At 33.2% G+C, this 26,683-nt stretch overlaps 1 protein-coding gene across 1 annotated transcript; it reads left to right on the forward strand.

Annotated features, from left to right (window-relative positions):
* Positions 1–26,597, forward strand: LOC127709209 (solute carrier family 15 member 4-like). Its single transcript, XM_052214610.1, has 10 exons — positions 1–393; positions 1,537–1,635; positions 3,523–3,593; positions 12,405–12,544; positions 14,937–15,106; positions 17,417–17,595; positions 18,374–18,560; positions 19,556–19,747; positions 21,002–21,145; positions 22,660–26,597. Exons 1-10 carry the CDS (start codon positions 120–122, stop codon positions 22,815–22,817), a joined length of 1,614 nt encoding a protein of 537 aa, XP_052070570.1. The 5' UTR covers positions 1–119; the 3' UTR covers positions 22,818–26,597.
* Positions 26,598–26,683: the final 86 nt, after the last annotated feature.

Raw genomic sequence — 26,683 nt, forward strand, 5'->3', positions numbered from 1 at the left:
TTAAATCATCCATTTCAGCATGTGATAACAATATTCAGTACAACATCCTCATGCTATTAAATTGGAAAATTCGCTCCATCTTATGCTGATAGAAAGACAACACATCACTAAAGGGTATTATGACATCCACAGTAGAAAATAATGCCAGCAAACCGCTGTTGGCAGGTAGTGAAGTTAATGCTGAAGCAAACCCTAACTCAGCTGGATACGGTACATTCGAGGGAAGACCTCGTTTTACAAGGAAAAAGCTGTTCATAGTTGGATGTATTTTGATGACCGAATTATGTGAACGTTTGACGTATTACAGTGTGGTAGCCAATTTGATATTGTATTGTACATCTACTCTTGATATTTCTTCGACTGGTGCAGCAAGGATCAGTTTAATATTTTCGGGTTAGTCTGATTTAGTATTTTCCAGATAGTTTTAGGATAATTAAAAAATCAAATAAATAGATGCCTAACCAAAATTTATTTTTAGGTCCACCTATTGCACATTTATAAATATTGGTGTGTTTTGATCAATAAGACTTACACTTTAGCTAATTTCCGCTATTAGACTATGAAAATTACTTTAAAATGGCAGGTTTTTTTTTCATCTTTTCAGGGTGTCACACCACAAATTCAACAAATCACATTTAAAGCATATGAAAGAGTTATCCTTCACTGACAAAAATGATGCTTTTGAAACTACTGAAACAATTTACACATGTTACATTGAATGAAACCTTTGCTAAATTAGAAATATCTATTGGCCATTTTGAGCTTGTTTTTGAACTCTATTACAACATTAGGGTAGATGTGCTAAATGATTATAAAAATTATGCTTAATAAGATTTTCAAAAAACCAGAGTGTTAGTTGTACGTGACTACCAAAAGGTCATGTTTTAACATTGGTTCAAAATTGGCAGTTAAGGATGTGTTACATATATAATTCGGGATATAAATGATTTTCATGAAGTAAACTTAAGGTATAATTTTTAGAGAGTTGTGAATGCTGAAAAAATTTGATTATATAAATGAGAGTCTGGATAAGGTTTACCGGATAGAGAATAACGGTCAAAAATTAGAGAATATATGATAAACAAATAAAGAAAAGGGAAAAATGGACCGATAACATAAAGAATAGACAATGATGGAGCGCTTAAATATAAAGGTTAGCGAACAATCCTCCTAAAATATAAAGCATACCAAAATAAAGACACCTCCAAATCCAGATACTCAGTCTTATAAAGCGATTTTGAAATTGTGGCGTGATCCTTTCTTGAAGATGTTGAAGGCTAACATTTGGTGAATATTGATAATCTTTGAACATAATGATTAATATAAGATACACATAAATTGTCTGTTTAACTACTCTTCTGGGTGTGGACATTTGGAATAAACTTTATTTTAGTACTAGAGGTCATGTACGAGTATAGACGGTCCTTGTTCACTATAATCATGTCTAATATATTGCTTATTAAAAAAATGTCAAGGATCTTTTGATTGGTTCCACTTCATTTGGATTTGTTGTAATACATGTTACTAATTTTTCAGGTTCGGTGTTTATTGTACCAATCTTCGGAGGATATTTGGCGGACGCTTTTGTAGGAAAGTATAACACCATATTAGGATGTGGACTAATTTACGTCATTGGTAAGTGTGAATATTATGATGTTACATGAAAGTGTTCGTGAATCTCCTGATCCATACTTTTATCATATTTGTGAATATAGCAGGATATAAAATACATTTAAGGAAAGTATAAAAAAAAATCTATCGTTTTCAATTTAGACCTCCTATAAACCGTATTTGCATATCCTGTTCTGATTATAAACACACTTTCTGTTGTATACCTTATGATATTCTACCGATTTATAAAAAAAATATAGAATAAAAAACATTATATTTGAATGATTTTTGTATATTTATGGAATTTGGTATTGAGGTCAGATCTTTGTAAGTTTCTGTTAAATTATTCACAACTTTTCTATTTAGGCGACAACTATGTTAAAGGAAAAGTTCCAAAAGTCCCCAAAATCGAAACCCTAAAAGGATGTTTGCGTATAATTACATTAAAACTTTCGAAGCAAGATCGTAAACTCTCCGAACGTTCTAGAAGTTACGCGTTTCTTTGTCGAGTTTACATGCTTCGGTCCTTCCTTTCAAATTGATGCAGTAGACAATGAAAGTGAAATAGAACGATTCTTGATTTACAAGTAAATTAAATTTCATAGTGATATCTCCACTTCATGATTTTCTTCTATTATAAGGAATACGTCCTTTATCATGATATTATTAATCATATCAACCAGGAGGAGGGGTCGATACAAGTAACATAAACACTTCTAAACTACAACTGTGTCAAAAAAACATTTACCATATTAACGTTGGTTTTATACAGTCCATGACCGTATTCAAGGCTTTGTTGGTGACGATGATAATATGTGTCCGCAGAGTTTATCTATGGCTTTTTGAAATAATTAATGTTCTGGGAATTTATTACGTCGTTCCACATAGAAGTTTTAAGAGTTACAATTTAAAGAGAACAACCACACATTGTGACAAAATATAAATTGTATTTGTACTCGGATCGAAACAGGATAGATATTCTCCGAATAGCCTCGCTTTCTACCTTTTTCAAAGCCTTCTACTAATAAATTTTATTTTATATATAAACATGTCAAAACAAAAGATAAAGCATATGGGATCCATCAAAGAATAATTTGTTTTGTCGATTACTGAACTAAAATTATGTTTAAGGAGAGGGAGAAGGGGTAACCACAAACTATTAGTCGAATAATAATGACAACACCATGGCGATCGAGGAAAAAGACGAAAAATAAACAAAAAGTTTCAAAAAACGACATAGTTAACAAAAGATTAAGCAACACTAAACCATGGCCACCAAAACTCTAAGATTCATGAATTATTTGTGAAGTCCTCATACCATAAAAGCAAGGTCAAACATTTCGTAAATCCCCAAAGGTTATGGTAAAATCAAGAATGAGAAGTGAAAGATAGGAAACCCCACACCATGGCGTTTGTCACAAACTGGTGTATTCAGTGTCGATTTGCTTTAATATCCATTACAATTGTGTTTTGTAGACTGCTGTTTGTCTTTTTTGCTGTTTTTGTTTTTTGCCATGGCATTATCAGCTCGTTTTCGATTTATGTGTTTGACTATTCCTTTGGTATCATCCACCTCTGTTTTAGATCTTAGACTTTACGTTAGCTTCTTGTCGCTTTAATTTCTGAAGTTAATCTGGATATCAAGGATATATAAGCACTGACGGATATAATGAAAGGACAGCATTGATATATCAGAGAGAGAAATTTTTCTTCTTGTCTTTTTGTGTTGTGTATAAATTTTGTTTCATGTGAGTTCAGGAAGAAGTCGTATAGTACGAGTGCACAAATGGAACCTGTTACGGATAGAAATTTCAATTGTTGTTGGTATATAAGACTAGTAATACCTCAATACCTTAAATTATCAATCAGTATCCCAAATTATTTATTTTGTTATCGATGTCTGTTATATAGGGTTATTTTTACTACCAGCATCGGCTGTTGACTACAAGACTTGGTTTGGACCTCATAACGAAATATCTACCGTAAGTTGACCAAATACTAGGCCAATGTATTGTAAACGAGTTTCCCTTCAAAGTGAATAGCAAATGATTCCACTAGTTGGAAAAATGTATAGAAAATTCATCATCAGTCACTACTGAAACAATGCCCCGTAGATTGGCCGTGAAAATGTCCGTAAAAATGCTGGTGATTTTTACAGTGTTTGTCACGGTTAATTTACGGTGGGCCGTGAAACTTATCCGTGACAATGCCGTGGAATGACTGTCGTGAAAAGGCTGTGAAAAGTTTGTGAAAAGGCCGTGAAGAGGTGCCACCTGAAAACTTGGGTGAAAAGACCGTAGAAACCCTGTGAAAAAAAAAAGTACACCGTGAAAAAGTCGTGATAATGCATTATGTGCCCCTTGTGAAAAGACCGTGAAATGTAGATATAGTACAGTACATGCCTTTATTTGTCGTGAAAAGGCCGTGAAAAGGTGCCAACTGAAAACTTGGGTAAAGAGACCGTAGAAACCCTGTGAAAACAAAAATAGACACCGTGAAATAGTCGTGATAAATTATGTGCCCATTGTGAAAAGACCGTGAAATGTACATGTACTACTGTGATAAACAGCCATTCACTGATTGTGAAAACTCCAGTAAAATGTTAAATGTATTTTTCAGGCCATAATTTAACAAAACATTTAAATGCTGTTTCAATCAAGTGAAGTGAAATGCCTGAAAACCTAGTGTAAACATCTACAGACAACTTATTTAAGTACAATGCAAGTGAGACTATGAAAAACCATATTAAAATGCTGTATTTTTTTTAGTAATAATTGTGACAAAGAATAAAAATATTAATTTTAATAGAACTGTAGTAATTATGTAAAGAAAACATAAAAGCACACAAATGTCAATGTGATTAAGTAGCTAAAGTCAGCTGTAACATGTATTGTAGAAATTTTGTACATCTCTTGGGTCTGATTTTACCACTTCAGCAATATTAGTCTAATGTAATCCTTCACTTCACTGCCCCTTTGAATAACTATTCCAGAAAAACATTTATAGAAGTTCCTGTTAATTCCCAGGAAATACTTTTAACTGAAAAGCTCTTCTTTCCAACTGGATTCCTGAACTATTTTATATAAAGACTGCTACATCCTTTTGCTCTTCATTCCTAGAATAAATAAAGAAACATTACATATATTATACATGTATATAAAAAAACTATTTATATATTCAAATTAATTTTTGGCATTTATGTACATACATGTACTTAAAACAGCTACAATATTATTCCATGCAATACAGGACTTCACGGTTAATGACCCCATATTGAATAGGGGCAGATTTTCATACTGGAGGTGAAAATGGTATGAAAAATACTAAAAAACATCATTGAAACAGAACAGCCACTTGGAAACATGCATAGGTTTTCCCATATTTTCATACCATTTTCCAGAAAATCTGCCCCCTATCCAGTATATATGGCATCATTAGTTAACGAAGTTCTGTATTGTTAACTTATTGTTTTGTATTATTTATTTTTTTTAGATTTTTTTAAAGACTAAAGACACTTTTAAGACAGACTATTAAATTTAAATGTTTCTTTGAAGTAATAATATGTATGACAAATATTAAATACTTTCCCTGCTACGCCCCTGATTAATCCCTTTTGAACTCTGTGTCCCGACAGCCAAGTCAGAAAATACTTAAATAGCTCCCGACACATTCAAAGGGGGTTACGCCTCTGATTATCAGAGTGAACTCCATTTCAGAGATACTTATTGCTATTATAATCATTTCCAATTATATATGTCTATGTCTATGTCTACGTAGTGTACTGTACATAAATGTCATTTTTTTTTATGTGGCCAGTGTGGGGAAAAAGGACCCCCCCTTTTTTCCCCAAATACATAAACAAAACAAAACCGTAATCGTATTTAAAGGATCCGGTAAGTCTTAGAAAACATTAAACGAAATGATTAAAGGAATCAAGTTCAACAGACTCAAATTTAAGTGAATATATCACATGCATGTTTGCGCGGTTTCTGCAAATTCAGTCAAAATCAGTTCAATGGATTCCAGGAAATGCTCACAAACGTCATCAACATTTTGGTGATATGATGCATAAAAGAATAAAATATTAATAACTTAACTTACCTCAAACTTGCTGTCACTCGTCTTGCATCTATAAAGTTAATATTAGTCGACCTTCGGCGAGGGTGGTAAAGGGTTATTTTCGTGCAACGTGATCGCCGTTTTTTATTTCACGTTCAACGTGTTTTTACTTTTTTATTTAACGTTCAGTCGTGCAAGACAGGTGCCTTGTTCAACGTGTTCTGCTTATTTAATTTTACGTGCATCGTGATTTTCAAATGCTTATTTTGCGTGCTCGTTATTTTTCAAATAAAATTCAAATACTTGGCAGGGATCGTCAAGAAATACTTTTTTAAAAGCCGTAAAACATTTACATCATAAATGTGTATACTAAATCGGGAATAACAAGTAAAACCGAGAGTTTATATATACAAGAAGACAGTGACTCAGTCACAAAAGGTTCACAACAGTCTTTATTTTTCGTGCAACGTTCATGACAGAAATTATTTCACGTTCAACGTGAAATTATGTCTTATTTCACGTTTTTTCCGTGCAAGCACCCCCCCTTTACCACCCTCTTCGGCGTCTTTCAAATTTCCAACCTAAGTGTAACCCGAATAATTCAGTCCCTCCCCGTGATCGACTCTCCCACTCGCCATCGTAGAGAAGTGGAATATAGGTAGCACGGTAGTATTTGCATTCCAGAATTTAGGTTGCTCTTTTGTGTACCCTACTTAGGTCAATGTATCTGAACAGTGTGATTGGACTAAAAATACAGTATCAACTGAACATACTTTCCCAAACTGGCGGATGAATCAGGTGTAGAAAAATATGAAATAATTTTACATACAGGTGAAAATGAATTTTTGAGAATTTTTTTAAATTTTGTATTCACTGCATGATAAAAGACCTAAAAGCACTAGTGGCCTTAGGTTTTTAAAAATAGCAAAAAAAGTAAACGGTCATGATACATATTCAAATTTATTTCTGATTAGTATAATGAAAGTACTTCAGTTAACTGTGTATGTAGAATTTTTCGCAGTGCTAGAAAGTGGTGAAAATCCTAAAAAGGCTATCATTATCCCTTATGGGCCAGGAAATACTACCGTGCCACCTATAACGACTGAATTATTCGGGTTAACCTAAGTGCGGAAATGTTACAATTAATCTAAAAGAAACACGAATCCGGATACGGTCTGATATTCCGGGAAGTTCTCGTTTTTACATGTTTCGGTTCCAATTAAAATTAATGTTTACATTGTTTATAATAATGTACAGACGAGAAGCAACATACTTTTCTTTAAATACAAAATATTTATTGGCACAAAGTCATTAATTATAACAATGAATGGTTCCATCTAAAAGTCAGTCCTGTACAGTAGTATTGCATATAATAATATTTAAACAGACATATATAATTATAATGAAAAGTTTATAGGATATCATGGATTTGTATAGTGAGACTATACAAATCCTTGAGGATATTTAGAAAAATGTGAGTGGAATTAATTAGACCATATTACAATAATCACATGGGATGTTTTAAATCTGAATTAGGATAAGAAAAAATTGACATGAAAAAATATCACGGCCTTTCCACTGGTTTCAACAACCAGTGAAAAGGCCGTGATATTTTTTATTAAGCATGAAAGGACAAGTTATCACGGCCTTTTCACGGGATATTGAAATTTCACGGCCTTTTTCTAACATCAAATATTTTTCACTGCCTTTAGAAATATTTTTTTTACAAAAGTCATTGGGTATTTTCACGGGGTTTTCACGGCCCTGTGATATTTCACAGACATTTCACGGCCTTTTCATGGGCTGTTGTTACAGTAGTGAGTCACATTCAATAATACAAGTGGTGAAATTATGGAACGCCACAGCTGTCTTATGTGGAACTCTGATATTACTTTATGTTGTTTTATTATTACTTGATGATATTTTGTCTTTACTTAATATGGTTTTGACATTACGTAATGATGTTTTGATATAACTCAATATGGAATAGTCATTACTTAATGATATTTCGATATTACACGATATGGTTTCGTATTGACTTGATATAGTTTTGTCATTACTCAATATGGTTTTGTCATTACTCGATGTGGTTTCACCATTATTTAATGTGGTTGTGTCATTAGTCAATGTGGTTTTAACATTACTTGATGTGAATGTGACTTAACGTTATGTAGTTGTTTCATTACATGATGTGGTTTTGTTATTTCGTAATGATGATTTGCCTATTCTTTATATGGTTTTAACATTACGTAATGATGTTTCAAAATTTGACGATTTTACACTACATGGTGTGTTTGTTTCATTATTTGATGTGGTCCTTTCATTCTTTGATGTGGTTCTGCCATTCTTTGATGTGGTTATCCCATTACTTGATGAGGTAAAACCACGTGACCAATTCGGAAAAAATATGTTCTATTTTTAAACAGATTTCAATATATCGTTTGTTTAATGTGCTTTGGATGGGTATCGCTATCCGTCGAGTTAAAGTTCGAGTTGTTGTTCAGAGTTATTTGGTATGAAAAAGGGGAACGGCAGACAATAATAAGAAAAAAGTATTAAAAAGTTTACAGTATTTCGGACATAATTGGGATATCCCCAAACCACTTGGTCCTGTTGTTTTTATCCTAAGTTCTCAAACGGAAGCAGTATTTTTGTAATAAATTTGTAAAATATTCCACGGAACCCTGTGTCTCGCCTGATATTGCTGCTGGTAAGTGTAAAAGCGTCATGTTGATCGGCTGTACATTTATCTATACATTTATCGGTAAAAAAAATGAAAAAAAAAATGTTTTTCTGTAGATGCTTTTTCTTGAAATTGAGGAATAACTCCTATACAAGTTTTAAAACACTTCATGGAGGTTTACAAATTTATCATGTCAAAACAGTTTAATTCGGTTTTATTTAACTAAAACAAAACTGTATGGTTTTCAACAATGAGCAAAACCCATACCCTATAGTAAGCTATAAAAGGTCCCGAAATGAAAAATGTAAAAAACTAGAAACCTAACGATCTATAGATAGATAGATAGATAGATACTTTATTCTCTTAAAACTAAATACAAGTTTACAGAGAAACATACAATATAAATACAGATACAATAGTCGAGGTAAACAAATACAGTATGATATTCTAAAAGTACAAAATTATGATGGCATACATGTTTAGTAACATGTATAATGAAAGGTTAAACTCAATAGAAATAAAAAAATGGAGATGGAGACGCCGACGCCACTATCGACGACGAAATATAGGTTTGTTGTGTCTCACTGCCGCTACATTGATGTCGCAGGCTCGACACAAATTAAAAGACTTGAACTTTATTGTTAACAAATGAAACACTTCAAATCAACTCACACTAAAGTTACAGGGAAACGGGGGGAGGGGGGCTCGGACTAAGCGACAAAGCAGCAATACTATAAAATAAGAATTCTCCGAATTTTTATTAGCGTAAATGATCATTTGAACTTATACGAATATCAATCTTTTATTTGTAATCAATTGAATTCCCTGATCTATCTCGCACTAATTGAAAAATAAACTTTTTGGAATATCTCTTTCACATGTGACGACGGACATGTTCCAGTGGTCGTAACCATAATACCGTCATCTTTTTCTTGAATGTAAGCTACCAAATAAAACCAAATCACTGGGTTTGTACTTTCTCGAATAACACGACGGGTGCCTTTCTGGAGCATCCGAGATCACCCCGATGGATTTATATTACCCAGTCATACCGATCTATTGAATCAGCCAAATGAAACTGTTTTGTATGCCACCGCAACTGAAAGTTGGGGGGTATATTGTTTTACCCCTGTCCGTCCGTCCGTCCGTCCGCATAACTCCTCCTACAGTTTGAATCCTAGGAAGTTTTCTCTTTACTGTCTGTTTGTACATATATTGAAGGTGTGCATGTGGTCAGGGTTTTTTTTTTATTATCTTTTGCTCTTTTGGGAGATAATTAAACTTTTTTTTTGTCATTTTTGGGGTATAAGCGGTTAAATGAGTTGAGTGCGGGGGCATCACTTTGTCTAGTTTACATTTTTTTTTCTCGTGTTGTGCTGTTACACAACTGTAACAGTCCGATGTAAGGTTAGGATTTAGCGCTCACATACATGTAAAACGCCGCCACGTGCACTTTCTTTATGTACCTGCCCCAAGTCAGGAGCATGAAGTTCAATTGTTGTCGTTGCATAAATGTGTGTCATGTTTTTTTGTAGATTGTTTATTTATGAATAAGACCGTTTGTTTTTTCGTTTGAATTTTTTCACATGGTGCATGGTGGCCTTTTGTAGCTGACTATACGGTGTGTTGAAGGCTGTACGGTTGCCTATATATGATTTCTTACATCCACTGCATTTAAACTCTGGTGGATAGTTGTCTCATTGTCAATCACACCACATCTAACTTTATTTCAACTTCTATGTTGCGTTTTGTATACTGTAACATTGTTTATCTTTTGTACGCATACCCCGGAGCCCTCTTTTTGGAAGCCCGAGCAAAAGTCCTTGTTCCGCGATAGAAAATTTAATTACGAACTCATATAAGATAGCTCGAATTTCAACTCAAAATCTTAATTAATCTAAATGAGACTTAAAATTCGAATCTTACTCAAACTCTACCTCAAAAAGTGACTCAAATTTAATGTTGAAACTAGAACTCTACCTTTAAATGTGACTCAAACTCGAAGTCCAACTCGAAACTCAATGCTAACTAAAACTTTAATTTTAATAATGACTTGAATTCGAAATCGAAGACTAACTCAAAGTTTAACTCAAACAGTAACCCGAACTTTAATTTGAACTCTAATTCGATGGATGGCCACACTCATCCAAGGCACATACAACATGTAAATCTATCTAAAAATAGAACAGGTTTTTCCGAACTAGTCACGTGATTTTACCTCATCAAGTAATGGGACAACCCCATCAAAGAATGACAGGACCACATCAAATAATGAAACAAACACATCATGTAGTGTAAAATCGTCAAATTTTGAAACATCATTACGTAATGTTAAAACCATATAAAGAATAGGCAAATCATCATTACAAAATAACAAAACCACATCATGTAATGAAACAACTCACTCAAACAACTACATAACGTCAAGTCACATTCACATTTAGTAATGTTAAAACCACATTGACTAATGACACAACCACATTAAATAATGGTGAAACCACATCGAGTAATGACAAAACCATATTGAGTAATGACAAAACTATATCAAGTCAATACGAAACCATATCGTGTAATATCGAAATATCATTAAGTAATGAATATTCCATATTTAGATATATCAAAACATCATTACGTAATGTCAAAACCATATTAAGTAAAGACAAAATATCATCAAGTAATAATAAAACAACATAAAGTAATATCAGAGTTCCACATAAGACAGCTGTGGCGTTCCAAATAGCATGTTTTCGTTTACAGGAAGTACACCACTAATTCATGGCCCCATTGCTTTCTATGTTAAATTCCTCAATTTCAAGCAGACACAGCTCTTTTGTTTCAAGTTCAAATAAAGTGACAATCATTGCATGTCAAAGCAACACTTTATGGTGTCTTGTACTGGAAAAATCAACATACCTTTAATGGCATATAAGAAAGAACTGGTTCCCGGAACTTCGGATGTACCAAAACAGGTACTTCAGATCTGACATACAGGCAAAAAGTACCCTCGTTATAAAATTTGGTGCAGTTTTTTTAATATTCAAAATTATAAGTCAAAAAGTGTTCTACAATGATCACCAGTCATTCAGCTTTCATTTGATATCAACAATACCTAAATATTCTACAAATTTTGAAAGTTACACTCATGCGTAGGAACTATTTTGTGTTAAATATGTACTACTTTCTGGTATGTGCTTTCTGGCTGGGCCGAATTAGTGGTGTTACACCGTAAGATTATTACATAGATTTAAAGGGGAGTTAATCAAGTAATTCCAGGAAGTTGTGGTAAGATTATTACACAAATTTAAAGGGGAGTTAATCAGGTCATTCCAGGAAGTTGTGGTAAGGAAGTACACCACTAAGTCATGGCCCCATTGCTTTCTATGTTAAATTCCTCAATTTCAAGCAGACACAGCTCTTTTGTTTCAAGTTCAAATAAAGTGACAATCATTGCATGTCAAAGCAACACTTTATGGTGTCTTGTACTGGAAAAATCAACATACCTTTAATGGCATATAAGAAAGAACTGGTTCCCGGAACTTCGGATGTACCAAAACAGGTACTTCAGATCTGACATACAGGCAAAAAGTACCCTCGTTATAAAATTTGGTGCAGTTTTTTTAATATTCAAAATTATAAGTCAAAAAGTGTTCTACAATGATCACCAGTTATTCAGCTTTCATTTGATATCAACAATACCTAAATATTCTACATATTTTGAAAGTTACACTCATGCGTAGGAACTATTTTGTGTTAAATATGTACTACTTTCTGGTATGTGCTTTCTGGCCGGGCCGAATTAGTGGTGTTACACCTACACACTATATTATTATAAATATGAAAATACCGGTAGTAATGTTTTCATCATCAGTAAAGTATTTCACTAGAATAACAAAATAAATACGCTTATCGTATAAATCAGCATATTGGTCGAGAAAACAAATCCCGTTTTGCCCATCAAAGACTTAATGGGGCATTTTAAAATATCCATCAACTAGACATGTTAAAAAGCTGACTAGCCTACACGGTTAACACAAAACTATTCATATAACAGGAAACAAGAAGAGGATTTTTCTTGACATCGCTTGTCCTAATTGCTATAGGGACTGGAGGTATAAAGTCTAATGTTGGACCATTTGGTGCTCAACAGGTTGAAAATCTGGGACCACAAGCTGTGCAGTCTTTCTTTAATTGGTAAATTGATATATTTTACTATCTAATGTCTAATTATAAGCCAAATCGTAGAATTAGTGGTACACTGCAGTATTGTTTTCAAACATCTGGAAGTTAATAGGCATTCCTAAACCATAAACCGAAGTATTTATACCAGATGTCAAATTATAACAAACGTCTTCGCAAGCTGAGAATAAACTTAACAAAAACTATGCAAGATTTGCCTTTAGAGATACAAAAAATAATAGAACTATTGGTATGTTTTCTGATTTAATATAGGTGTATTAACACTTTGAAAAGAAGCATTAATAGTTTATCAATTTTTAAATGCGTTAAAACCGATTTTAAAGATACATATCAAGAAAGAAAAACTGAGGCAATTGCATGAACCTAAAACTGACACAAGACCAGGTGTGTCGACAGTTAATGCATCTCTCGAATGCATGCATCTCCGCCATACTCGATCAAAATAGTTACGATAGGGAATAGGACACAATTGGTAAATTACTTATTAGACGACTTTTCTGGTGTCCTAAGATGTAAGAGCTCGAAAACACTCTCTTGTGATTAGTGAGACACACCCGCGTAATGTATCACTCCAGACATTTAAATAAACTCAAAAAAGATACCAGGATTAAATTTTGTACGCCACACACGCGTTTTGTCTTCAGAAGACTTATCAGTGACCTTCGAATCACAAAAGTTAAAAAAAAAGCCAAATAAAGTACGTAGTTGAAGACCATTGAGGACCCATAATTACGAAAGGTTTTACCAAATACAGCTAAGATTATCTATTCCTAGGGTTGAAAATCCTTAGTATTTCGAAAAGTTTTCAAAGTTTTGTAAACCGTTGATTTATAGTTATGACCATATCAATGATAACTCATGTTAACACAGAAGTGCTGACTACTTGGCTAGTGATGAGGCGGAGAAACTCTTACTACTGAGAAACTAAAAGTTAATATTGTAAGTTTGAAATCGCCAAGTTTGTTACAGATCCTAGTTTGAAGTCTCCCATCCTTTCAAATTTCAAGAAAAGTTCAAGATATGAATCAGACCTTCATCTTACGGTTGTATTCTTAATATCAAGAACACTGGCATATTTTAGAAGCAATAACTAGATGAAACGAGGGTTTATGAATGACATGACATCAATAATATAGGTTATAAAAATTATGTACTTTGCACAATATATTTTTTTGTCTTTGAGGAAGTTTGTTATCTATTAAACTTTATATGGATCGACTTCATAGAATGACAAAATAAGTCGTCCAGTAAGCCCCGCACAACAGTATTTTAAACAAATTGTGTAACTTCTGAAAACTTTCCGTGTTATCTCTACGAATTGAGTAATCACTGGTACAGAGAACACAAACACTTCACTAGAAAAAGATAAATATATTATATTAATATCTGACATATTGCAATGAACTTGCGATTGTTGATACTAGCGAAACTAGACGGTCTGCTTTATGTCTCGATCTTTTCCTTTCTATTGACACAGATTGACGACTTCAAACTAAAATCTATGACAAACGTGATGATTCAGATTAGCCATTGTCAACATTTCATTTCTCAGCAGTACTTGTTATATTGTGTTTATAATCTCAATTAACACGTTATGCTCGTGAATATTTACATTATAATGACCTAACTAACAGTGACGTGCTCCTCACACAAACACTGCTTCAACAGGGATATAAAGAAGAACGACTGAAAACAACACTACACAAGCCTTACGACCACCATCACAAATTGGTTGTCCACTACGATGTGTCGGTGTCTCATCTCACTAGCAATATGTTTTAGCATTCTTACATCTTTTTTTACCAGAATATTTGTCAGATTCGTCAGTTAATCAATTGTCTCCTTTTCCCTATTCTGACATTTTGACTAGGGATGGACTTTCATGGCGGATGATTCATTCATAACAGTAGAGGCTTACTTTTTGAAGCACCAAGTCTCGTTCATTACCTCCATTTTTACCCTGATTGGTATCTTCTTACTGAATTTATGAGATTTTAACATCGGTATTTGCCTCTACTTTACAGCAAGAATATATATCTTCAAGTAAAAACATTGATGAATAATACCGTTGGAACAAATGATGTTTCTAAAAAGATAGCTCATTCTGCTTACTTTGCTGATATGAATTCTTATTTTCTTATAAATTTTGCTGTACTTCTATACTGATTTCATTCAACAAAGTCATGAACATTACTGGACGAAAAAAAAATGTTACGCAATGTTCAATGCAAAATGGAAAAGAGAATTTCAATACAGAAAGACCATAACTTAATCATAAATCCATCAAATATAAAGCACAAAGAATTTTACAATATCAAACTATCATTAAATTATTAAGTAAGACTAGATGTATTTTTGATTTTTTATATTTCATTATATGTTATAGGTTTTATTGGTTTATAAATGTAGGTGCTATAATTGCCTACTCTGGAGTAGCAGCTGTACAACAGGATGTTGGATTCGATGTTGGTTTTCTTATACCATTAATTAGCATGATAATAGCACTGGTTGTTTTCGTCCTGAATAAGTCAAAGTATATTTCTTCACCTGCAAAAGGTAACAGCAGTATTGTTTTCTCTAGTGTATATTTCTTTGAACGTGTAAATTGAACTTCACGTGTTTCCTTCCCAAAAAAATATGATATCAATTTCCCTGGCTACAACACGTGTTTTTGAATACAAAGAGACGGGATTGTGGTTACGACAATTGGAATACATCTGTGGTCACCTGTGACAGATATTCCATAACGGTCAACCAACTCGGGATGGTGTCCGTGAATCTTTCGAACGGATCACTTCAACTATAGCTTCCTTTACATACAAATACCCCAAAAAATTCGGTCTTAGGTCAATGTCGCGATCAACCCCGGTTTTTGGTGGGGTTCGTGTTGCTCAGTCTTTAGTTTTCTTTATTGTGTTTGTATACTGTTATTTGTCTTTTGATTGTTTTTCGGTTTGTTTTTTTTTTCTCTTTTTTGCCATGATGTTGTCAGTTTGTTTTCAACTTATATTCGCGTTTGAATATCCCTTTGGTATCTTTCACCTGAGAGAGTCGCAACCTATGTTTTAGTAAAATTACATAATTAATAATTAATAACTGGGAAATTAAAAACAAAATGTAACAGTCAATTCATGCGATAGCTAAAGCACTGGTTACCTGACGAATGGTATATTCAGCTGTAACAGCCACTATGTTCCGTCAGTTACTTTGTTCCGGCGGAACTTTTCAACCAGTTATTTCGTTCCGATGGAACTTTCCAACTAGTTGTTTTATTCCGAGTGCAGTCGAAAAGTTCCGGAAAAAAGTAGCTAGTTGAAAAGTCCCGGAACAATGTAGCTAGTTGAATAGTTCTGGCGGAACAGAACTACTAGTTACATCGTTCCGAATATACCATATTTCGTCCTTTTTGTAGAAAGAGGGGGAAGAATGAGTATCAGTATATATAAGAGCAAATCATTAATTTACAAGAATACCCAACGCACTGAAAGGGGTTTCTTTGGGGACAAATATGCAAAATTTAAGTTGTATTTCATAGCTCACATAAAACGGAATAAGTTGCATTATCATGCAAATTTAGTATTCATAGTACCCTCAAGAGAGGGAAGAATATCCCCCTCCTCATGTGGTTCTTTGCATCAATTCTCCAAATGGAACTTTGTGACTGGTTGATGAGTTCCGTTGGAATTTTTGGGCTAGTTTGTTAGTTCCGGTTTTGACTTATTTTCCAAAGAGGAACTTTGTGGCTAGTTGATAAGTTCCTTTTGGCTTTTGTAATCAGTATCTTGGTTTCCCTTTGAAAGATTCAAATATAATATGGTGCGCTTTTACTTTGCATCAATTCTCCAAATGGAACTTTCTGCCTGGTTGATAAGTTCCGTTGGAACTTTTGGGCTAGTTTGTTTGTTCCGGTTTTGACTAATTTGGCAAAAAGGAACTTTCTAACTAGTTGATATGTTCCGTTGGAACTTTTCAACTAGTCACTTTGTTCCGGTGGAACTTTTAAACCAGAGGAAGAACAAAGTAACTAGTTAATAAGTTCCGTTGGAACTTTTCGGCTAGTTAGTTCTTTCCGCCCGGAACTTTCCAAAGTCGGAACAAAAGAGCATTTACACAGCGGCCCTGGTTGCCTACCCAGTCGTTGCAAACAATAAAAAAAAAGGTTTAGTAGATACAGTTGAGTCAATAAAACATAAATCGAAGACACCAAACATAAAACTAATATTTGAGCAACCAAAAAACTGAGTGATATCAGCTGCTCCTAGAGGGTAAGAAGTTCTTGGTCCATAGTATGATTCGTCATGCAATATACCTTTAGATCACTCATTTCTATATTTTATAGCAATAAGTTGCACCTCTACATCAACCCAACTTTATCTTTGCACATTTCACCATTTATAAGCAGGATTGTGCAACTATATCGTTGTGTCGACAGTAAAAGTATATGGGTTAAACGACATCCAATCATATTGCCAATTCACACTTCCATTTGCATTTTTAATTTATTTTGTATGAACAATCCGTACGTTTTTCATAGAACCTATCAAGAAAAAGTCATCGGTTACAAAATATAAGAGATGCAGGCTCATTCATTAAGCACGTTGTGATACAGTAGTGTTCTTCTTGGTAAACAATCATTGTGCGTGTTGCATTGAGGCAAAAGAGAGCGACGTTCTCAATAAAAGAAAGAAAAAACAATTAATAATACATGTTGTAAATATGCAATGTTCTTCATCTAGAATAAATATTCATAAGCCATGTCGTATTTAGGGATACATATTTTAAGTCATTTACAAACATTAAATGTACATGTTGTATATGGGTAATGTTCTTCGTCATTACCAAATATCCTTATGCATGTCATTTTAGGCAGTGTTCTCCAGGATACCATTGGTGTTTGTTGTGCTACCAAATGTAAGGGTTTCAACGCTGCAAGGGAAGATGAAGGTGGCCCGTACAGTAATGAGATGGTAAACGGTGTAATAGCAGTCCTACGTATTCTACCAGTATTTCTATTGGTTATTATGTACTGGGCAGTTTATTCACAGGTATAATTCATTACAGAAATGAGTATTACTGGAGCTGAATTTTTCCGCCTTTCGTGTAAAACTGGCGATTTTACATTTTGAGAAACCATATAACAAAGGGCTTCTCGAGATTTGCTAAATTACAGCAAATTGAATCTAAAGGTTACCCTAAAAATTGGGCGGTATAAGAAGTTGTCTGAGGTTCAAAATGAGTAATTAATTACACATATGTATATTCAAAGTTTACGACATCGACAAAGAACCTGAAAAATAACCATATAACCGCATAGCTTGAAAGAAAAGCGCATATTGACCAAACTCCTAGTCAAATTTTGTCCTGTGTTCCAACAGCATAATAATCAGATATCAGAATGAATTTTAATCTCAAATAAAGTCATCCACAATCAGATTGTTTAGTAGGTTAGAAATGTTGCTGCTATTGACACATATATATGTATCAAATTATAGTGTTACCTGGTGCAAAAAGTACTGTAACAGTTGCTTTTATTTACCCCTCTCTCTCTCTCTCTCTTTCAAATATTTATCATTCTTAACTGAATTTTTCGTATCATACACAAAATTATCGATGTAACATTTCAATCGCTCAAGAAGACAATAGCTTTGCGTTTGAAGATACAATCATTATTTACAACAGTTAATGTTATCGTTTATCTTCTTATGTTAAAAGTTAAAGAATATACTGTGTAGAATTATTAATAATTCTATAGTAAATAGTAAGAATTTAACTTACAGTCTTTTTATTGTCATCTGCAGTTAAGTTTGTTCATATCTATTTTAGATGGGTACAACATTTTTCTTGCAAAGTGAAAGAATGGACATCAAATTAGGATCCGGCAATGTACCCGTAGCAGTGCTAAACATATTTGACACGATCATTATTATAATTTTGATACCAATAATGCAAACGGTTGTGTATCCATTTTTGGCAAAGATCAACAAATCACCTTCACATTTACAGAGAATGGGTAAATTTGATTAATGATCTTTTTATGTGATTATTTATTATAACCATGTTTTACTACTTTCCTATAATAGATGCATAATTCAAAACTCAGATCTTAGCATGCTAATTTTGAGAAGAAAGAAGGTTTATAAATTAAAGCTAATTTAGGGGGAAGGAATTGTGCAAGCAGTAAACTTTACTCCTTTCAGAATTATATCAGTTTTATTGATAAATGTATAGGATGATATAGTCTGGTCACATAGTCCGGAAACATTTCCATTATATACATTTTTTTGTGATCATCAGCATTAACAAAAAAGATAATTGACTCAATGACGGCAAAAGATATTTAAGGGATATTCAGACTCATAATTCGAAAACAAACTGACCATGCAATGGTAAAAATCAAAAAACGACGAAAAGACAAACAGTACATTAAAAACCAACATAGAAAACGGAAGACTGTGCAAAAAGAAACCGCATCAAAAACTGTGGATGATCTTAGGTGCTCCGGAGGGGTAAACAGATCCTGCTCCACATGTGGCTGATGTAAGTACAAACCCGGTAATCAAAATAAATTTGATTCAAACCAACATCTTTGTTTAATGCACAAACAAATGTTTTTAGAGTAAAGCTGTTGGTCATGTCTCATTTAACGGAAAGTGCTACTACATTAGGATATTCTGACAGTTTTAATGTTTTTCGAAGACATGAAGCAAAATTATCAAACATAATTAAAATCAGTTAATAATAACACCCGACACAGTAATATCTTTGCTAAAGAAGATGTTAGATTTATAAAACAGTGTAATCGCAAAGTTCAAACTCAGAAAAAAAATTTGCAAGAAAAATTTGAAATTGAAGAATGCTTTCTGACTGTGTATATAAATCATGTATGGAAAACATAATCAAGACCTTGTCAAATAAAACTGACGACAGAAACTATCGAACAAAGTTTATCTTGTAGTGCATATTGTGAATCTGTTTATATATATATATATATTGCACATTTTTGAGGAATTGGAATGATCTTCGCTGCAATGTCAGTATTTGTGGCGGGTATTCTGGAAATCTACCGAAAGAAGGATATAAGTATAATAGGCCAAAAACTTGCTGGTAAAACATTTAATGCGTCATCTATATCAGTGCTTGCACAGATACCACAGTTTACTCTGATAGGTGCTAGTGAAGTGTTTACAAGTATATCAGGTAATTATATTAATAGTATACAAATACTCATTTTGTAAATACTCTTAATTGGAAAAATAGTTTACTGTAAAAAAAAAAAAAAAAAAAAAAAAAATATTTCACTTGTAATTGAAAAATATTAATATACTACAATCATGTTCTAAAAATGACATGTTTACTGCGCCTTTTATGTCAGCATTGTTCCAAAATATTACTTTCTGCTAAATCACAAAACCCTATAACGTTAAACATTTCCGCCCATTTTTAATGTAAAATGTATATATCTAGTTCTAGTTTTCAAATAACTATTATATATATTTTGTTATTTAAGAACTAAAATCGTTTGTTGTAAACCTACATAATCCCATTGTTCGTTGTCGAGTAATGATTTACTTGTATTAATGGCTTTTATAAATACAGAGGTGGTTTATAAACCAAACAATAAAAAAACAAGACATTTAAAAAATTAGATTTCAACTCCCTCAGGCAAAGTTGACCTTAGATGGATTTGGCTATTATATTTAGGTTTGATTTTAATCATATATCTTTTCACCTGCTGTTTCGGTTCTTATACATCCTTGGCTTTTATATATTAGGCTTTGACAGTTTCTGATGAAGATAAACCCAGAAAAGCGCTTCGGACGCATATATTTCGTAAAGTGTTATTTTCACAGATTCTAGTTCATATCTGTGTCAAAACCAAGGAAAAGATCGAGATATGAGGAGGACCTTCTTGTTTCGGTAATATCCTCAATCTGAAGTTCAATGGAATTAATTAAATACAAACATTCACTCTGAAAAGTGGTTTATTGAGTGACACGAAGAATGATATAGTTGTATGTCTGAAATATCACCTTTAACAGAACAATTTGTTCCAGATTGACATATAGGGCCTATATTCTACACTACACTGTAAGTGTATTTATTTTTGTGTTTCTATTCGCAAATCTAACTAGAAAACGGAGTGACGGGTTTTTTTATAGGTATTGCACCTACATTACCCTTCTTTCAATTTCATAATTTTGTGAGTTACTTACGGCTTTGACCATTTTTGGCTTATTGTTGCATAATGACACTCGGAGATCATTTTTCATCGCCCTCTTAATGTTTGCCCTTGTTCTCTGTGCATATCTTGAGATTACTATGTTTGCTTAATAACAACGAGGTCTATATTTCTATAGTGTAGCAATCGTACGACCTTGAAACTGTAATAATCGTGTAACATTTTGAATACACTTTGAATTTATAAAGCAACCAGTTAATATGAATTAACAGGGTTGGAATTCGCTTATTCTCAAGCACCAGTGTTTATGCAGGGAGTTTGTATGGGATTATTCTTAGCAACTAGTGGAATTGGTAGTTATGTAGCTGAACTCATTTTAGTAATTGTAGATGCCGTGACAGGATCCCAGCCACCAGGTAAATCTATGCTAGGTGAAAATTTAATCATAGAGTTAAAATTAAGGACTGTAATTATGCGAAAAGTGAATCTAGCAATGGTCGTTTTGTTTTCAAAACACCTTATTTTTATTCAGTGTTTACCAGATCTCTGAGGGAATAATTTTTAAAACGTTATATAAAATTCTTTCATATATTTTACTTCAATATTCACTTTAAGGAGCAGTCCGTTGTTCGCCTAATTTTCGATAAGTCATAACACCTAAAGCCTCTGAAATACTGTATATTTGTACGCTAGACGCGCGTTTCGTCTTAAAATGACTCATCAGTGACGCTTGAATCAAAACGTTGAAAGGCCAAATAAAGTACGAAGTTGAAGGGCATTGAGGACCAAAATTCCGAAAGGGTTTCGCCAAATACTACTAAGGTAATCAATTTCTTACGTTATAAATAGATCATTGTTGTAGATTATTATCCATTGCATCAATTTGATGTTTCGTGCATTTTGTCTTTTTAATTTTTTGTTTGTTTTTGTTTTGTTTTAGCAATTAAAAACTGGATGGGAAACATCTAAACTATATATATGTACGTGTTGAGCATTCCCACTGTTTCTTATTTGTAATTTGGAAGCAGGCTTTCCATGCAAATTGTAATACTAAACATTCAGACTGAATTGATTATATTGTCATGTTTAAAAGTGCTATCATGATGTTGTGATTTCTGCACGAAATCATTTATGAATCCTTTTGTATATGTTGCTTGTTGATAAAGTACTCAAAATTCATTTATACTTTTTGAAAGTATTGAGTATTTACAAGCTGATTGTACCTATAGTAGTGATTTACGGACTTAAAATGTAAAAAAAACAGTACCACTTAAAGACTAAAATTAAATAAAACAAAACTGAATAGTAAATGAGAATTTCATTCAGCGCAAACAAGCTCTTTTCATTCTTTCTGCGTTGGTAAATAACTTGTTTTTTTTTTACCTTTTGAACTTCTATCCAAATCAGTGCTACCATCATATACCATATACCTTTCGAAAGCATATTTGTTTTTATGCTGGGTCATTAAAAAGTGGTATTGTGCAAATTCTGTAAAATCAAGATCAAATGTCATCGATAAAGTCCTAAATTATGAATGTTAAACTACATGTTGGCTCCTATATACTCAAGTATAAATAAACAACAGTAAAACTTCATCTGTTTTCAGTTCTCTAAAATTATGTAAACGATGGAGATTAAAGTAAAGTTTTCCTGTTTCTCGCAAAGGCCGTCTCAGCTTAGGATTGATACCATATACAATCAAAAGGTACTAGGAAGGTGTATAAGATCATCTACTTTGAATTTTAATCAGAATTCTAATTAAATCATTCCCACGTTGTTGTTTTTTTTTCTTTTTTTTTTCATATTGTTATGCGTTGAATGCTTTTCTACTTACAAATGGTGATATGTAACATCGGTATTCAAAAATGTTTCTTCTTCCATAACGTTTTGGGTTAGTCATCGTGTGATATAATCAACGTATTTTTTTCAGATTCTTGGTTTCCAGATGAAATAAATGATGGAAAGACAGAATACCTTTTCTTCCTACTGGGAATTTTAATGTTAATTGACTTTGTGATCTTCGCTATTGTTGCATACTTTTACAAATACCGGAAACAAGACAACTGTGAAATTTCCGTCACCGTTTGATCTTAAATGACATGAAATTTCCATAAATAACCAGGTCGTCCTTACAGTTATGATTCTTATCAAGTTGTATATAAGCTAATACTAACAATGACCACTGTCCTTTCCTCGATCTTGATATCTATATCATTAACGGGAAGCTTAATACAAAAATTTATGATAAAAGAGATGATTTTTCATTTCCTATCGTTAATTATCCATTTTTAGATGGTGACGTTCCCTTGTCACCATCTTATGGTGTTTATATATCTCAACTTGTACGATTCGCCCGTGTATGTAACAACGTATTAGATTTTAGCGAGAGAAATTAAGTTTATGTATTACTGAAAAATTATTACACCAGGGTTTTCGATATCATAAACTAGTCAAAACATTTACTAAATTTTATCATCGGTATAAGGACATCATTCGTAAATATAACTCAACATGCAGACATCTTAATATACGTTCGGGTATTTCACATCCAATCTTTTATGGTAATATTCTTTACAAAGCACAAAAATGTCAGTATTCACCTCAAAAGCTAACAAAACCTTTAAACAGACTTATTAAGAAGGGATATAGTTACGATACTGTTGTCAGGTCATTAAAGATTGCATATTTTGGCTTTAATATTGATTCACTTATAGGGTCTTTGCATCGGAATTAAACATATTTATTCTAAAACCAGTTGTTGGCATGACACGGGTTATGTTCTTCTCATATATTTTATGATGGTATAATACTAAACCCCTAACAGGAGGGATTGTGCCTGATATTCATATGATGAAGACGTAATCTTTCCATCAGTTTAATTGAGGTCTGGAGCTGGCATGTCAGTAACTGCTAGTAGTCTGTTGTTATTTATGTATTATTGTCATTTTGTTTATTTTCTTTTGTTTCCTATTCTGACATCGGACTCGGATTTCTCTTAAACTGAGTTTTACTGTGTGTACTGTTGTACGTTTGTTTTTTCTACATTGGCTAGAGGTATAGGGGAGGGTTGAGATCTCAAAAAACATGTTTAACCCCGCCGCATTTTTGCGCCTGTCCCAAGTCAGGAGCCTCTGGCCTTTGTTAGTCTTGTATCATTTTTAATTTTAGTTTCTTGTGTATAATTTGGAGTTTAGTATGGTGTCCATTATCACTGAACTAGTATGCATATTTGTTTAGGGGCCACCTGAAGGACGCCTCCGGGTGCGGGAGTTTCTCGCTGCATTGAAGACCCATTGGTGGCCTTCGGCTGTTGTCTGCTCTATGGTCGGGTTGTTGTTTCTTTGACACATTCCCCATTTCCATTCTCAATTTTATGTATTTGTTGTCAACAATGGCAAATTATGTTTAAATAACAAACATTATGTGTGATTCGCTGCATTGCAAGCAGATATATTATGGGTTAATTCATGTTTGTGCACACACAAATATGCAAAATATGGTGTATGTGATAGCTAACTTCCTAAACCTGAAATGTAAAATTTTTTTTTTTGTGGTCAGACACATGCATATTAATATGTAGAGTTATTTGCGTATCATTCGTCTTTTATTCGATGTAATTAAGTTTTCCCTTTTTTTTTATTGTATATATAAGATCATCCTATTTATAACATTTGTTGGTTTTTTTGTAAAATATTGATATTTCACTATGCATTGACTGAAAATAAAATAATCATAAATAGTATGGAAAAGATACAGCACCATATTTGTTTAAATAACCAAAATAATGCAAGCTTCTCCCTGTGATTGACTCTCCTATTCTCCAGGTAGCCATCGAAGAGCAATGGAATAAAAAGTAAAATAACAAAAATACCGAACTCCAAAGAAAAATTCAAAACGGAAAGTCCCTTATCAAATTGCAAAATCAAAAGCTTAAACACATCAAACGAATGGAAATCAACTGTCATATTCCTAACTTGGTACAGGCATTTCCTTACGTAGAAAATATTGGATTAAACCTGGTTTTATAGCTAGCTAAACATCTCACTTGTTTGACAGGAATATGACAGTCACATTATTCGGGTAACTTGTATGTTTAAAGGGGAAATCATGCAAAACAAATAACTGATATTAAACAAATCACGAGCTGAATCCTCGGACCAGCCAAAAACTCTTGTAGTTTGTCAACATTTACAGGGTTGACGAAAACATCTTAAAAGTATTATCATCTCTCTTTGTATTGTACATGACATCGCTGTATGGACAGATGACTTAGATTTCGAACATGCATGTAATAAAGTACATGTACTTCTAAACAGTCCTTCATATCATTGAAATTAGTGAATACTTCTCTCTTTTCCACATATATTTTTTAACGACCTTGCTTATCAAGGGATCTGTTTGAAACATTTTCAGACACTTTTCAAACAGATTGGTCTTGATTGGGGGATTGTAATGAACAAAATTGAGTGGCATGATCGATATAGTTGCACAACTTGCAGGTGTTGACAGTCCACTACTAAGGATAAAAAATCGGGGTCGCGTGAGCTCGTCAACTTTGACTCTTTTCCCCGCTGCTTTTGGCAGAGAGTATTCATATGGTAATCATCACAACGATCTGGGTACATTGAGCACAAGATCAACCCCAACAACTATGGCTGTATGCTTTTGTGGTGCTTCAAAACTAGGACCATTATGCAGCTAGATGTATATCCTTACCCTCAATAATACTTCTGTTTAGGAATCTGCATTAACTCTTTTACTGAATTTTTTGCTGGATATGGTGGAATTGAGTGTTCGATTTGTGGCTGGCAGAATATGTGCATCAATGTGATTTCTTGCCTGGTACCACTGCTCCAAATTGTACTCGTTCCTGTTTTCCAACTATCTTGGTCTTCTGTGTGCCTAATGGGTTACAGCCTGCTGCAGATCTGTCACATTTTGATCACGGATTGTGTAAAGCTAGCAAACATATCCATCATAGCATTAATGTTAATAGTATCAGGTGTTGAAGTTCCTCTTCGTGTCTGAATATCCACAAGACCACATGCACAAGACATTTGAAGATCACTGTTCAATGATGAAGTAGTTTCCTTCCCAGAATCTATTTGATTTTGGTGTGCTTTGATCATTGTTCAACAGGTTTTCGTATTCAGGGGTTGTCACAAAAGAATGTATGTTCCTTTTAAGTAATGTTTGCTCATGATTCTACATAATCTGTACTGAACTTTGCAAATATTTCTATATATAGTTGTTTTAACACAAATTTAGGCAGACTTTTTGAAATAGTTATATTTATTTTTTATAAATTCTCCTTGAACTGCTGAGCAGTCCAGTTTTCATGCATGTGTAAGTTTTTTTACCTGATTTACGATAAGCTAAATTTGATTTGTTTGACATTGTTTGTAGCTTACTGGAACTATGTAACAGTTTGTAAATTGAAAATAACTTATAATTCACTTGTAATTGTATTTAGAATTCATGAAATGATCCAAAGAATAATAAATAAAATCCAAAGAAAACTTGCTTATGCAAAAGTTTGGGAACATTCTAATTTTAATGTTTCATCTTTGACCATCTTTAGTAAAACAAAACTATTACATTTGTTATCAACAGCTAAACTTAAACTGATGGATAGAAAAAAAAGGAGATATGGTACAATGTATGTGATTGTCAAGGAGACAACTATCCATCAGAGTTCAAATGACGAGTTCCCAAGCAGCCTGGGATAATATGAGAAAGGTAGAACCACCACTCATTTCCTAACCAAATACGGACAGAAAGAATTCCTAATCAAATAAGAACAGAACATTAGTGCTTAAAGGCAAGGAACACATACATTATCTCTTGAATGAACAATGTTTATACACATTATAAACTTCTAAGTATTGTTTAAAGTACAAATAAAGAAACTGGATAACAAGTAAAATGTATGTTAGGAAAACAGAGCTGAATTA

The sequence above is a fragment of the Mytilus californianus genome, unplaced genomic scaffold (genome assembly GCF_021869535.1).
Source record: "Mytilus californianus isolate M0D057914Y unplaced genomic scaffold, xbMytCali1.0.p SCAF_7, whole genome shotgun sequence".
NCBI classification, from domain to species: domain Eukaryota; kingdom Metazoa; phylum Mollusca; class Bivalvia; order Mytilida; family Mytilidae; genus Mytilus; species Mytilus californianus.

What these genes read in the sequence shown, in the direction of transcription:
- LOC127709209 (XM_052214610.1), top strand. Translation starts at nt 120, where the DNA reads ATGACATCCACAGTAGAAAATAATGCCAGCAAACCGCTGTTGGCAGGT. An exon ending in GATCAGTTTAATATTTTCGG is followed by an intron (nt 394 to 1,536) that starts GTTAGTCTGATT and finishes CTAATTTTTCAG; the next exon opens with GTTCGGTGTTTATTGTACCA. An exon ending in AGTGTTTACAAGTATATCAG is followed by an intron (nt 19,748 to 21,001) that starts GTAATTATATTA and finishes ATGAATTAACAG; the next exon opens with GGTTGGAATTCGCTTATTCT.